General features: G+C 34.3%; 1 protein-coding gene across 17 annotated transcripts in view; it reads right to left on the bottom strand.

Annotated features, from left to right (window-relative positions):
• DPP8 (dipeptidyl peptidase 8) overlaps nucleotides 1–16,236 on the bottom strand; it is a 53,988-nt gene that overhangs the window by 21,097 nt on the left and 16,655 nt on the right. For 16 of the 17 annotated variants that reach the window (XM_081513784.1, XM_081513790.1, XM_081513778.1 and 13 more), the window contains 8 exons: nucleotides 15,667–15,835; nucleotides 9,994–10,104; nucleotides 8,497–8,625; nucleotides 7,895–7,956; nucleotides 5,841–5,941; nucleotides 4,893–5,070; nucleotides 3,875–4,034; nucleotides 358–437 (listed from right to left, as the gene is read on the bottom strand). In XM_081513784.1, coding sequence (XP_081369910.1) covers nucleotides 358–437; nucleotides 3,875–4,034; nucleotides 4,893–5,070; nucleotides 5,841–5,941; nucleotides 7,895–7,956; nucleotides 8,497–8,625; nucleotides 9,994–10,104; nucleotides 15,667–15,835 — 990 coding nt within the window. The remainder of the gene's footprint in view (nucleotides 1–357; nucleotides 438–3,874; nucleotides 4,035–4,892; nucleotides 5,071–5,840; nucleotides 5,942–7,894; nucleotides 7,957–8,496; nucleotides 8,626–9,993; nucleotides 10,105–15,666; nucleotides 15,836–16,236) is intronic. The other variant, XM_081513789.1, reaches the window with a different exon arrangement.

Genomic DNA, 16,236 nt, shown 5'->3' on the forward strand with positions numbered 1-16,236 from the left:
TAATGCAGAAATGACACAACTAGTCTTTAAGAGATTCAGAAATAATTTTCAAACTATATCCTAACTCACTTTTGCGAAACTTGGAAAGTATGGACCAGCCCTTTCCTTACTAAGACCCAACACTGCATCTGAAAATGGTGACCTTTAGTAACCAGAACACATCTAATATCAGTGTTATTAAATGGATGAGATTTAGAATTTAAACTAAGATTCTCCCTTTCTAACGACTTGGGTTCTTTGAGGCCCAAGCAGTATTTTCAAAATACTAGGGTCATATGAAGTTGCACTACTGATTTTCAGTACTGCATACACACAGCTGATGTTGACTAAACATATCAGTAGAATAAAAGAACATACATTAGATCCATGCCGGCCAAGAACTTCCCATTCACCACTGGTAATTGCTATTTCCTCTTTGATAGGACACTTGAAATCACCTAAAGATAAATATAATTATAATTCAGTACTTTACATCAGACTATAAGCAAATGAAACAATGAAAAATAGTACTTTAAACTCTTTTTTCCAAAAAGGGAACACTGAAAAATTCAAAGTTATGTCTAGAGTAATGAAAATCCTTTGGAACTAAAGAGAGGTGGTAGCTGCACAACACTGTGAATATACTTAACGACACCATTCATTCTAAACGCTCCCTTTAAAATGGTTAATGTCATGTGAATTGCACCTCAACATAAAGTCTACGGTTAAAAAAAATTCCAAGTTATGAGTGTTCTTAATAGTAATGGAATGATCCATGTAACTAAAGTTAAAACAGCAAAATAGACTCTTACGGTAAAGACAGAAAAGAACTCAAAAGCACTTACATTCCTAGACCTGTGGTTAGACAGACAAAAACAATCTAATGCATCAACAAGGCATTTCTTCTAGAAATGCAACAAACTACTTAAGCCAGAGGAGGAAAATTTTAATACAACTGTTTATTATTTGCAGAAAACAAATTGAGTATTACCATAGTAAATAACAACATGTTCCATTTATCTTTGTAAGATTCTGTCTTGGTAGATGAGGCTCTCTCAGTGGCCTAAGGAGATGGTTAAAAAAAAAGAAACCCCTGCTGTCTGCCTAGCTGCCGCCAGTTCTGGCTCTACAAGTGATAGCTGAGAATAGGCTGAGATGATATAGGATCTTAAGTAGGGTCCTACTCAAGTTAAAAAAATACTCATTTTCTTTTTCTTAGATATCAAAATTCAACTTAGTACTTTAAATTTTATCACCAGAAAATAAGTATTATTTAATATATAACAAATACTAATTGTTACACATTATAGCCACTTATGGAAGAAAAGAGGAAGGAAGAGGAAAATAAAATGGACATCAAGGAAAAGGATGAAGATCTGGAGCAAGAAAGTCTAAGTAAAAAGGAGGGGAATGGAAAGAGGTAGACAAGCTGAAGGCCCCAGAAGCAGACAGTGAGAGGGAACAGGGGCTAAGTGTTCTGAAAAGAATGTTAGCTGAGGTGACAGTGCTTCTTATTCTTCAATAGAAGTATAAAATTTTAAGTTATCTTTTAATCTCTGTCCCAAGAATGTTATTTTAGTGAATTACTATTCATAGCTCTTTGACCAGTCTTCATCACTAAACTTTCTGGAATCTGTAAGTAGATTTAATTTCTGAACAACAGAGGAACGGGTAAGAGCAATTTCACACCAAGGGTCAAATTAAACTAAAGCTCTTAGAGAAGAAATCTCCATCTTGGATACACAAGATCTAGTCTGATTTAAAAAAAAATTCATGCTAAGAGAAGGAGCAAGTCATGGGTAGTATTTACTCTGCTGTCCTAAATTGTAGGTCAGTGTTTGCCAAATAAGAATGATGTTAAAGGGCATGTTGAAAAAACAAATAATCCAATTAAAAAGTCCTCAAAGGATTCAAACAGACATTTCTCTAAAGAGATACAAACTGGCTAAGAAATATGATGTTATTAAACACTGCTGCTGCTGCTGCTTCTAAGTCACTTCACTCTGTGCGACCCCATAGACGGCAGCCCACCAGGCTCTCCCATCCCTGGGATTCTCCAGGCAAGAACACTGGAGTGGGTTTCCATTTCCTTCTCCAGTGCATGAAAGTGAAAAGTGAAAGTGAAGTCGCTCAGTCGTGTCCAACTCTTAGTGACCCCATGGACTGAAGCCTACCAGGCTCCTCCATCCATGGGATTTTCCAGGCAAGAGTACTGGAGTGGGGTGCCATCTCCTGCTCCAACTAAACACTAGGAAAATTCAAATCAAAAGCACAATGATATACCATTGCATATCCATTAGCATGGCTCTTACCAAAACCCCGCCACAAAACAAAAACCAAAACAAACAAAGAACTACAACCAGAAAACAACAAGCGTCAGCAAGGATGTAGAGAAACTGGAACTGCTGTGCACTTTCTAATGGGGATGTATTAAGGTGTAGCTGCTATTGAAAGAGTACGGTGGTTCCTCAAAAAACTTTATAAAGAATTAAAATACCAAGCAATTTCACTTCTGGATATATACCCAAAAGAATTGAAAGCAGGGTTTCAAACTGGTATTTGTTCACCCATGCTCATTAGAGCATTATTTACAACGGTCAAAAGGTAGAAGTAACCTCACTGTTAATAGACAGATGAACGGGTAAACAAAATGTGTTTACACGTACAATGGAATATTATTCAACTTTAAAAAGGCAGGACATCTGACACATTCTACAATCCGGATGAACCTTGAAGACACTATACTAAATGAAATAAGCCCGTCATTAAAGGACACATATCATGTGATTCCATGTATATGAGGTAGCTAGAGCAGTCAAATTCATAAAGAGAGAAAGTGGCTGCCAGGGGGTGAGAGGAGGAAGGAATGAGAAGTTATTGTTTACCACTAAATTGGATATTACTTATTGGACAGAATCAGTTCTGGAAGACAAAAAAAATTCTGGAGATGGACGGTGGTGACGGTTGCAGAACTGTAGGGAATATACTTAATGTCATGAAACCACACACTTAAAATGGTAAATTGTGTTATGCATATTTTACCACAATTTTTAAAAAATGGCTATGTTGAGTCTGTTAAGTTATAAATGTCAGTAAAGCATATAACATAACATTAAATGTCTAGTATTCTAAAACAAACTTTGAATTATTAAAGTAGAAAACCACAACTCAGTCTTTTTAAAAACACAGAAGTATTCAATGCATTATATCATTTTTTCTAGGCTTACACATTCTCCTTTCAGCCCCTGGCAGCCACCTTCTATGTTTATGAATTTGACTGCTCTAGCTACCTCATATACAGGGAATCACACAGTATGTGTCCTTGAATGACTGGGTTATTTCATTCAACATAGGGTCTTCAAGGTTTGTCCAGATTGTAGAATGTGTCAGATGTCCTGCCTTTTTAAGGTTGACTAATATTCCATTGTATGTGTAAACACATTTTGTTTACCCATTCATCTGTATTACATTTCCCAGAAGGAAACCCAACAGTTTAAAAAAAGAAATTAATTTCAGCTGACATAATATTTAATTTCACTTTGGAAAACAATTATATCAATATGAAGAGCTATACCTATAAATCAACTTCAGTTTAGATGCAGACAGTATAAAAAAATCTAGTATGTACAAATATCTAATAACTTTGTAACATTTTAAAAGCAGCTTTTTAAATCTAAAAATTACATGAGCTCACTTGAAACAAAAAGTATAGTCAAGGCAAAAACAGAAAGTAAAAATAAGTAATTTCAATACCCAAATGTTACCCAATATTAATAGTTTATTATGTATCCTTCAAAAACTTTGTCCTATGCTTATAAAGTACACAAAAGAGACTTTACATTGCCCTGACCCTCCCACCTTCTGCCTCTTTCTAAATAGAAAATAAACTTCTTACTTGGGGCAGGCAGCCCACCACTGGATCGTTTATATTTGCTCTCCCTTAAAATGGATGTGATTTTATATAAATGACGGAAACCTGTTTTGCATTCAGAAGCAAAAATAAATTCAATTTCATCCTCATGACTTTGGGGAAAAACATGAAAGATGTCATGGATCTGTAAAATAAACAGATTAATTTACTATATACATTAATGAAAATACTACGCAAACAATTTGACTAAGCCAGAGAGAAAGAATTACTTGATAAACATTTTCTGAAATATAAGTAACTGTCAGATCACGGGGTATGGTATATGTACAATTACAGATTTTGCCTGGGCCTTTCATATTTATCTTACTTTAGTCAAAGACGTCATCTGAGAAATAAATGTTTCCAAATGGAGAAAAATGAAAAATAGAACCAAACGCTGTTTCTTACTCACCATCTCTGCAATTCTTTGAAAAATGGCACGGTTTATTTAATGATATAAATCTTATTACAAAAATTATAAGAAAAAATGGTTTTTTACTTTTCTTTTCCAGAGAACAATATTCTAACAATTCAAGGGAAAGCAGATGCTATCTGTTAGGTGAATCACGTGAAGCCCATGTGCAGCCAGAGTGAACTGGCTTCATTTACTTTGTATCTTGTGTAAGTTTTTTCCATTAAACTGGAAAATGTAACATTCAATCCCAAACTGGTATATTTTGGGATAGTTTACCAACTTAAAAGACAAAGTCTTTTCCAGTCAGGACTCTCATGTTCCTCTCAGAGGCACTGGTGAGGTTGTGTTTTCAATGTCTGATGTGTCCAGAAACAAGAGCGATCCAGGGAGATGTCACTGCAATGGCATCGACCTTTCATCTACAAACCATTCCCCGTTTTGGAACCAACATCCCAATTTGAAATGTTCAAACTAAGCAAATAACATACAAAATTATTGTGAACTTTTGATAGTTTGCTATCAAGCTTCATATACTTTAGCATTCTGAAAAAATATTTAAACCAAGTTATTACAAGAAAACATGTATACATTTATCCAGATGTCTGTTGTTTCTTCATAGATAATCAGTGGTGTCACAGAGTCAGGCACTGACTCGATGAATCTCTGTCTTTCCATGGCATCATCTTCTACTGGGATAAATAATTCAGGTGAGATCAACACTATCTGTAGGCGAGTTTGGGAGCGATCTAGTAGGATGGCCCACGCACTATTTAAATAAACAAAAGAAAAGTACAAAATAAAGCTCACTTTTGGAAAATGAATATTCCATTAATCTTTCCCCTAGTACCCATCAGTTATTTCTGTAATACAGTGACAGTATTGCTTTAGTATATGTTAAATTATCACTTACAAACAGCTAATGAAAAGTATTAGTTCATTCTACACTTATTTTTTTTAAGTTTACTTTTAATTGAAGGATAATTAAAATATAGTGTTGGTTTCTGCCTTACATCAACATGGATCAGCCATAGGTATATGTATTGTACTTATTTTTTTAAAGTTAAGCTTGAGTAGAGGTTTTAAAAGTAGTTTTCTTTAAATTTCCAAAATCACAGATGGCCTTTGAAATTGTTTTCTCCCTTTAAAGTCAACAAATGCCAGCCCCATGAAAAGTCCTGTTGTCCACATCAGACACAGAAAATACATGTAATCTTCACATAAGGCTGTACAAACATTGCTGCTTAAATTATACAATTAAAAAAAAACATACTTACATATAAGCCTGAAAGTCCTACTTTAACCACAAATAACACTGTGAAACTGTCACTGGCTAAGTAAGAGGCAGAAATAAAATGCAATGCACCTATGCTTATAGGATTACAAGTCTACTTAGTTCAGGAAAAATTCTTTGTGTCGAACTAACTACATTGCAAATTTACAAGTGAAAACAGCTCCAAAGGAAAGGAAGAGCCTAAAAGCACAGACAGTTCTGGGTCCTAAATTATTTGTAAAGAAGTGACAATTTAACATACGCACTATTTTCCCTCTGGAGTCCATCCAGCTCTGGCAATGTATTCAACTCCTTCAAACAGAATCTCAAAAGGCTGAATTAGTTCCTTATCTACGACATCTATAATCTATTAAAAAAAGGAAAAAGGAACCTAGTTATAGAAGACTGATACTGGTCTACTTAAAGCACTATCTTTAACAGCATGACACTTGTTCAGTCTTAGGTACACAGGATATAGCAAAACCATCAGTAAGTCATGGGTTACCTTATTGGTGTTCTTTATGTCGAAAAAAGTTCTAACTAAAAGAATTAGCATAGTCTAAAAGTTTTTTTCCATGAGTTTATACTAGTAGAACTCTTGATAGTAACTGGTAAAATCAGATTTTAATCACTTTATAGACTCTAGTATCTAAGAAAAATAGTAGTCTCTAGTTCCTTATGTTTTAGTTTAAAATACTATATGTATATTAGTGAAATGGTCTTGAGTAAACAAACTTTTTTCCCTAAATAGTCTGGCTAACACACTTTACGGAGAAGGCAATGGCACCCCACTCCAGTACTCTTGCCTGGAGAATTCCATGGATGGAGGAGCCTGGTAGGCTACAGTCCATGGGGTCGCTAAGAGTCAGACACGACTGAGCGACTTCATTTTTACTTTTCCCTTTCATGCACTGGAGAAGGAAATGGCAACCCACTCCAGTATTCTTGCCTGGAGAATCCTAGGGACGGCGGAGCCTGGTGGGCTGCCGTCTATGGGGTCGCAAAGAGTTGGACACGACTGAAGCAACTTAGCAGCAGCAGCAACACACTTTAAACTATAAATTTTTAAAAATGAAAAGGATCTGAATAGATTGCTCTCCAAAGAAGATATACAAATGGCCAATAAGCACACAAAAAGATGCTCAACATCATTAGTCATCAGAAAAATTTGAATCAAAACCACAATAAGATGCAACTTCAAATCCCCTAGGCTGGCTATAAGACAAATAATAACAAGAGATAATGAAGATGTGGAGAAGTTGGAAACCTCATACACTGCTGGTGGAAATATAAAATAGTACAGCCACTGCAGAAACTGTTTGGAAGTTCCTCAAATGGTTAAAACACAGAATTATAATATGACCCAACAATTCTACTCCTAGGTATCTAACCAAGAGAAATGAAAATGTATGACCGTACAAAAACTTGTACACCCACATTATTCGTAGCATTACCTTTAGTAACCAAAATTTGGAAGAACCCAAATGTCTAAAACTGATGAGTGGATAAATAAAATGTGGTATATATCCATACAATAGAGTATTTTTAGGTGATAAAAAGTAGTGAAGTGCTGTTAATTGGTGCCACAGGATTAGTGCTTGAAAACAAGATGTTAAGTGAAAGAACAGACTAGATACTGTATGATTCCATTTACACAAAATGTCCAGAACAGGTAAATCCATAGATAGAAAATAGATTAGTGGCTGCCTAGGGCTGGGGGGCATGGAGAGGTTTGGGGGTGATGATTAAGGATGTGAATTTCCTTTAGGAGTAAGGAAAATGTTCTAAAATTGACTGTGGTGATAGCTGCACAAATCTTGAGAATATACTAAAAGCCATTTTAAATGAGTGAATTATATTGTATGTGAATTATACTTCAATAAAGCTGTTTTTAAAAAGTCTAGCAGAGAAGATTGTTTTTTAATTAATTATGTGTACATTAAGCTTATAAGCATCTGACTGTCCAAAGAGAAAGCAGTAGTTTAAAAGACATGAGGGATATTTAATCTAAGATAGACAACTATTCAACACAGAGGGTAACTCATCAGTCAATAACCACTATTTAAGAAATACTGATCTGGAGAATTAACAAAGGCAAAGAGGAAAAACTACTGAAAGGAATGGTAAATATGCATCTCCCCATATTCCTAACTTGGGAACCAGTAAGAAAGTTTTCAAAGTAGAAAATGAGGTCAACCTGAAATCATGATCTACAGATGTATCAGCAAGTTCCACAAGTCCAAAATATAAGAAAGCATATCTATAATCTCTGTTGACAGACAAAACGATACAAAAAGTTAACTCAGCATTTTACACTTACCCTTCCTTCAGCATCAATCAGTATTTCTGACATCTTAAAAGTGACTTTTGGATTTGCTGTGCCTTTAGGAAGAGATACAAACAAATAGTAATACAAAGCTATTCAAACTAATTTTACCAGATGAATCCTTTTTAGTCAAATCAGGAATTGCATTCAGTCAGGGCTTTATTACATAAAAAACTCAAAATTCTATCTCAAATTCATAATTTTCAATTTGACTATAAAAGAAGGAGCCAAAAAACATCAGGAGTTACTAGGTAATGAAGGAGAATCCTATATTATTTCATAATTGAAATACTGTAAATAGCAATATGGGAAAAAAAAACTGCTGATTTATTAAGAACATAATCCCTTAAAAATCTTTATTTTGTAGCAAAGATACTTCTTTATTCGTTCCTTGAAACTTTCCTACCTTTGAAATAATTTAAAAGGATCAGCCTATAATTAAAAAAATTTACTCCAGAGACACTTAACAAACAATCTATCTTTTGGTCTGCAAAGGATCAACATTAACCAAACCTTTGAACAAATGCAGAAGAATCTTGTTTGAAAAATAGGAATGAGTGTATATAAATCAACGGAATGCCAATGGAATGCAGTACCTGTTTTAGGATAACGGAATGAATCTGCCCTCCTTGTTTCCAACATAGGGGATGTAACATGAATAATTTCCACCTCAGATTCATCATTTTCTTCATATAGAATTCTAAGAATTTTACTGCCACTGGGAGCTTAAAAGGAAATTAAATATTGAAAATTTGGGAGTATTATGCCAGAAAAGCATCGTAATTGACCATTCCCTCTAATATTCTATTTCCCATAGTAAAAAAATAGTTTGTGTATAAAATATACTTCCTTTCATGTATGAAAATACTACTAATCTTTGCAGTAGCAAGGTGAGTTACTATTAAGCCACTTTTATTGCTTAAAGGTTACTACTCTTGGAGATAAAAACTGAAGATCATCATATACACACACATACACACACACATACTTAAAATGGAAGAAACAGACTTGTGAAGTATTTCAGTTCCTGCATACCTTAAAATGCATTCCTTTCAGGAATTATTATACCTACAATATTTTCTATAACAAAATAAACCCCACTTTAAAAGTGTCCAGGTTTTTTTTAATGGTTTCTCTAATTAATGTCATAATCTTGTTCTAACAACATAGTTATGGCAAAACATTTTGCATCTTAAAATGTCCAAATCTAAGATGTGGCTTAAATATTTTTCATGGTCCCTTAGAGATGTGTTCAGAATGCTATGTGCAATCCATTAGTGGGTCATGAAATCCTTTAGTTGGTCATAATCAGCATTTAAAAAATAAGACAAGCAAAAAAAAAATATGAGTGCATTACATGTAAGATTAAGCATTGCTTCATGAAATTTGTTTTCAGTTTTATGTAGAATATATGTACAATATATTAGGCTAGAATGTAAAGCAAATTTCTAACCAGATCACAGTCAAAAAGTTTGAAAGCTACTGCTTTAGAGAGCTGTTTCTCAGCTAGTAAAATACTTGTGAATTCACAAAGAAAAAGAAGGAATTTTTGCCTTTTTTTTCCTGATCCATTCATATACTAATTTGGCCATCTGTTCAGGCAGACTCTCTAGGCAATCCTATATTTTTACAGCAACTCCCACTAAAGGGTGGTATTTTTTATTCTGCTACCAATGTTGCCACCAACCAGCTTCTAGATGAAAAACTGGCGGGACTTCCATGGTGGTCCAGTGGTTGAGACTCTGTGCTTCCAAGGCAGGGGGCATAGGTTTGATCCCTGATCAAGGAACTAAGATCCCATATGCTGCATGGTGCAGCCAAAAAATTAAAAATGAAAAAAAAAAGAAAAAGAAAACTGGCAAGGAGAGTTGAAGGACCTGGGGCATTGAACCAGAATACAACTAATTGTTTTTTATGAGAATTCATTATGGTGGCATACAGCCTGAATATTCGCAGTAACTACTGGTAAGATCCAATCTTCATCACTTAAGAATCTACTATTCAGAATTAAGAATCTGTGCCGTTAACTAACTAGTAGTTGAATCTCATAATACTTTAACTGACTTATAGTATATTATTTTGAACCCTCTTACTTGTTTCAGCTTCTGGACACCACCAATAACCAGAGTATCTATCAAATTCTTCTTGAAGAACAAAGGTAGCAACTCCGGCTGATCTGGGATCCTCTTCCATGTTGGCTAGCTCTAAACAAACACAAAGGCAAAATTTTCACAGAAGTTCTCATCTTTTCACAGGTACAAAGTGGAATGATCCATTTATTTTGAAAGGCAGCTATAGTATCATGATGAACTGTGAAGCCAAATGGACTGAATTCAAATCTGGATTCCATCATCCACCAAATGACTGATCCTGGGCAAATCACCCGATCACATTCCATTGCAGTGTCCCATTTGTAAATGGGAATAAGAACCTACCTTGTATGGTTGTTATGAGGATTAAATGAGCTATTTTACATAAAGTACTTACAACAAAGCCTGAACCATAGTATGTGCTCCATAAATGTCGTTTTTATTTTCCCATTTAGCTAGGACCATGGGGAAAATAATACATGTGAAGGGTCACGGTGACTTGCAACTCTCCTAACCCTATCAAGATATAGAATATTTCCATTCTCATGTCCCTTCCCAGTCAATGTCCATTCCTGCCTCAGAAGCACCACTGATCTGATTTTTATCAACAAAGGTTAGTTTTACATATTCCAGACTTTCATGTAAGTGAAATCATACAGTACATACTTTATGTTTGTTGCTGAGTGATAATCCATTGTATATCACAATTCTTTTATCCATTCATCTGTTAATGGACATCTGAACAGCTTCTAGTTGCTATTATGAATAAAGATGCTAAAATCATTTTTTTCTGACACTAGTCACATTTATTGGGGTATTCACAGAATTCAAGTTATCTCTCCATCTCAGAAACTTCACATTCCACAGTGAGTTTGTGTACAACATATTCTTGTATAGTTTCTAGGAAACTTGATCTTACATACAAAACAGAAGTTTGATACATCAGTTTTAGCTAAGAATTTTATTTTCAATTCTGAAACTCATACATTCGCTCAGACAAAATTTATCTGAAGCAAACTAAGTATTTGTTTAAAAATTTCATTTATCAATTTACAAAAATGTAAGATTTTAGTCTAATCTTATTTGATGTTTAAAGTTTACTCTGCAGAAAAGGTTTTTGTGTTTTTCCCTGAGATTTCTGATTTTCATTCAAGTTTTCTGATCACTCAGGATACTGACAGAAGTTTGAATTATCCCCACTGAAACTCTGATATACAATGATAGGTTAAATACTTATAGGTATTCTGACATTTATTATATTCATAGGTTTCATCCAATCCTAACAGTTAGCTAAGCTATGTTCATTTAGCCAAGAGACCAAAATCTGTAAGAACGCAACAGAAATCATTCTTGTATAAAAATCTTTGTGAATTTGTGTTTTCATTTCTCTGAATAAAAACCTAGGACTGGAATGGTTGGGTAATGTGATAATTTTATGTTTAAATTTATAAGAAACTGCCACATAGTTTTCCACAGTATCTGTATTATTTTATACACTTACTAGAAATGTATGAAAATTCTTCTCCAATATTTGGTGTTCTAATGGGTGTATAGTGATATTTCACAGTGATTTTAATTTTATAGGTAAGTTTCAATGTATTATTTTTTCTTATCCGTATTTTCTATATATTGTCTGAAAAGAATGTGTAATATGAACCAATTGCCCCTTACCAAAAAATTTTGAGAAGGAAATGGCAAAAGAATTGGACACCACTAGTGACTAGACAACAAATATTGGTTTCTACACACACACGTTAAAAAAAAAAAGAAGTTGGCACTCTTAACATAAATAAATTACTATGTATAAAATATTAGATAACCCAAAAGGACTTACTGTAAATCACAAGGAATCTACTCAATATTTTGTAATAATCTAAATGGGAAAATCATTTGAAAAAGAATAGATATAACTGAATCACTGCCATATACCTAAAACTAACACAACACTGTAAATCAATTATAATCTAGAATAAAAGTCAAGTATAAAAACAACAACAAAATTTTGAGTCCAGAGTGTTCAGAACACAGAATCTGGGGAATTCTTTTCACGTTTATATATCAACACATAATTATGTCATAACTCCAGCAGGGTAATCAGGTATCTTGTAATCAAATACACTAATATTCTTGCAGCAAATTTAGGAATAGGCAAACTAAGTAGAATTAAGACTATAAATATCCTGGGGTCAGTTCAGGTCACATCTTGCCACCAAACAAATTTTAGCACCAACTTAATCAAAACTAAGCTCCGTTTTCGGGGTTTCTGAATTTTGTAATGAATGACGTAGCCACCAGTGCTCAGTTTTCTTGGATCATTCAACGACTCCAAAGTTATACCTCTCACACTGTTTTATGTTTTGTTCTCCTGTAGATGTGAGAATATGTATCACTCATTTATACCTCTTTATCACTTATTATGGGCATCCCTGGTGATGAACTCAATTACTAAGGTTAATTTGGTGAATAAATGGTATCACCTTGTTCTCCCAGTAAGATATGTCCTTTGAGAGCAGACGTTGGTATTACATTACTTTTAAGATTCTCTATTATACAAGGCAGAGAATAAGCAAACGCACATGATGAGTGACTAATAAACCCATGCAAAAGAAGACTTTCATTTGGAAACTTACTGTGATAAGAGAAATAAAAGTGATGATGCTTACTCTCTACCTACTTTTCTAAAGAAACAAATTAAACAGTACTTATTGTGTTTCAGACCCAGAACACTTTGCAAATATTAAAACTTCAGTAACAACCTTATGACGACATGTTATTCATTAACCTTTTTACAGATATGAAAACAAAGATAGGTGAAACAACTTACTCAAAGGAACAGAAGTAAAAAAGAGTAGATGAGACTCAAATCTAGATACTCCAGTTCTAGATTGTATTTTTAACTACTACATTAACCCTGAAAATAAAAAAATATACCATATACCTACATGCACAGAAAAGAAATTAATAAAAACACTATTATAGTGGGCTTCCCTGGTAGCTCAGTGGTAAAGAATCTGCCTGCCAATGCAGGAGACACAGTCTCAATGCCCGGTCTGGGAAGATCCCATATGCCATGGAGCAACTAAGCCTGTGCACCACAACTACTGAGTCTGTGCTCTAGAGCCGCAAATACCGAGCCCATGTGCATCAACTACTGAAGCCCACGTGCCTGCAGCCCTTGCTCTGCAACTGAAGAAGCTACCACAATAAGAAGCCTACACGTGGCAACGAAGAGTAGCCCCCACTCACCGCAACTAGAGAAAAGCCTATGCAGCAACAAAGACCCAGCACAGCCAAATATAAATAAAATTGTTAAAAAGAAAAATGTCACACAAGAGAATCACTTCACAGATTTATAAATTCCAACACACACATCCACACACATCCAGCACACACACACACCCAACACACACACATCCAGCAGGATTTCAGTGGTTTCTACTTTAAATTCTGCCAATTTTCACAATAATTCTGTATGGAAAACAATTCAATTCTACCGAAGGAAAAAATGTACAGACTAAAAACATGCCTCATTTCTAACAGTCACTGTCAAAGCAGTCCCAGCCTCAAGTACAATAACTAGTACATAGTGAGTCTCTAATGTTTGTTGAAACCGTGAACAAATGGCTAGGATTTCCAATCCAGATTTACTAACTACTAACCTAAACTTTGTTTTGCCAGTGGTAGTTGTCCTGATTTCCTGACTCCAGATGAAGACTCATTAAACACCAAAATATGGACATTTTACTTAAAATTTTCCCTACTCTGCCCCCTTTTCTCTATTCTACACTCTAGTTTTAGGTTGTTAAGACCTGGGTATTTACAGTATTTACACTAGTTAAGCTTTGCCCTGTCTCTAGACTTGCACTTCTCAAATATAACTTTCACAAAGTATTCAGGACAATTTACCTACAATATGACTCTGACCACACTACTCAACTGCTAAAAACTTTTTCCAATGAACCCCCATGTCATGATAAAAGCCATGTGCATTTACACAAGAAATAGTCCACCTTTCTCCTTGCCCTTATCTGCCAGCCTCATTTTTCTTTATATCTTGACTCTTACCTCATGCTTTAGGAGCGTAAGACTGCTTCTAATTCATACAAACTATGGTGCCTTCTGCATCAAGGCCTTTCCAGGCTGTCCCCTTGCCTGGGGTGTACTGGCTAATGTACAGTCACTATCTGAGAGCAGTTTAAGTGTCATCTCTTCAGGTAAGCCTTCTGGGACCACTACCCTGGCTTGTACTCTTATAATACCCAATGTTTGCTGTTTATCATTCTGTTTTGTTATTTGTTTATAAAGTTTCCTTTAGGGCCAGGACTATGTATTATTCAATTCTGTATCCTTAGTTCCTGCCACATTGTCTGGCACACAGGAACTTGATATATCTTTGTTGATTGACAATGGTTAGAACAGATTTCTTGGCTTCTAATTCAGTGCTTTTTTAAACCAATGTAAGTTGTTCAGGAAAAGGCTTCTTCTATAACACTGACTATCCTAATGATGAAAAAAATGTTGCCAATACACTATTATATTCTAAAATAATTTATTAAGGAAGATGTCCATGCCCAATAAATCAGTTTTGTGACCATCAAATAATGGGAAAATTGGACAAATAAATTTTTAGAGGGACTGTCCTTTATCATGGAGCTTAACCTTAAGGTCTATTTCCATTAAAAAATATATATATATACAATTTCCCTTCTTTCATTTGTATAAAAGCTTTAGAGGAAAAAGGAAAAAATCCACAACATTTCTGTACTTTTACTGAAAGTGGCTCAGTCATGTTTGACTCTTTGCAACCCCATGGACTATACAGCCCAAGGAATTCTCTAGGCCAGAATACTGGAATAGGTAGCCTTTCCCTTCTCCAGGGGATCTTCCCAACGCAGGGATCGAACCCAGGTCTCCTGCATTGCAGGCGGATTTTTTACCAGCTGAGCCACAAGGGAAGCCCTTTTAGTAGTGCTTAGCATTATTATAGTCACTTCAATAAAAATTAAATATTTCCAGAACCAGAAAGTTTTATTTTTCCTATTATGACAAAATAACTAAGCAGGCTCTCTAAAAAGGGAAAATAATTTTTTAAGTAGTTCTTACAGTGTGTATTGAGTTTTTCTGTTTGTTTTCCTAAAAACAAGATTTTTTTAAATTAAATTTTATTTCAATCAGAGAAGTGCTACTGTTGTGCTGTCTGAAAATAACCATTAGAACAAGGTAGCATTACAATGATTCTTTTTTTCTGTTATTTCATTTTTGGTGGTGGTAGAGGTAGTTCTTTCTTCTCCCCCATAGGAAATTTTATGTAATCTAGTGTTCTCAGAAACTTGTATTCTTTTTGTTGTTTAAGCTTCACTATCATCTTTTCTAAGGTTTACTGAGGTATAACTGATATTAAAAATGCATGCATTGAATATATACTTGATTATTTTGGACATGTGAAAAAACCTGTAATATCAGCAAAATTAAACATAGCCATCAACTTCAAAAAGAACAAGTAGCATTATATAGGTGATACATACAAGTTTATAAAAAAAGTTGTACTTCTTTTTTAATTTTAAAGATTTAAATTTAAAATATAAAGATCACCCAGCATGCTTTGATTTCAAAATGTAAGCAAATTAAATTTTAAAAATACTTTTTAGGAAAATCGATGTGAAGAACTTGAATTACCATTGTGCACATAAGTGAGCCTCCTTTCTTCTCTCGTTACAATGTTTGATATCCAAATATCATTGCTATGTATAAAAGCAATCCAGTCTGGATCAGCTGGGCATAGTTTTGGATCCATCCGAATGTTGGGACAACTAGTCTCCACTAAATTGGGCCGTAAGGGTTGTTGCTAGAAAAGTAAAACAACATTTAAAGGCAAGTATCAGGCTTACACATAATGTATTTACATACATACAATACAGGGTGTTTACCAGCATCCTTCCTATAAAATTAATAGTAATCTCAAGTATAATATCAACTGTGATAACTACTCTCCAGAAAAATGTACTTAACTTATATGTCTTAACTTATAAGAAACGAACCATTTTTTTCCTATGAATTAATAAGCTAAGCATGATAGGAATGGAAATAAAGACAATATAACAGCACTCCATAAATTTTGTTGACCAAACCTGTTAGATAGAGTAATTATCATTTGTTGCATACTTTTACTAAACTTATACGCCTATTTTACTTATTAAATGTTTCCACTTAATTTTATCAGTATAAAATAATTTGTTCATAGAATTG

This window comes from Giraffa tippelskirchi, chromosome 7 (assembly GCF_054371585.1).
Source record: "Giraffa tippelskirchi isolate mGirTip1 chromosome 7, T2T-mGirTip1v1.2.pri, whole genome shotgun sequence".
NCBI lineage: Eukaryota > Metazoa > Chordata > Mammalia > Artiodactyla > Giraffidae > Giraffa > Giraffa tippelskirchi.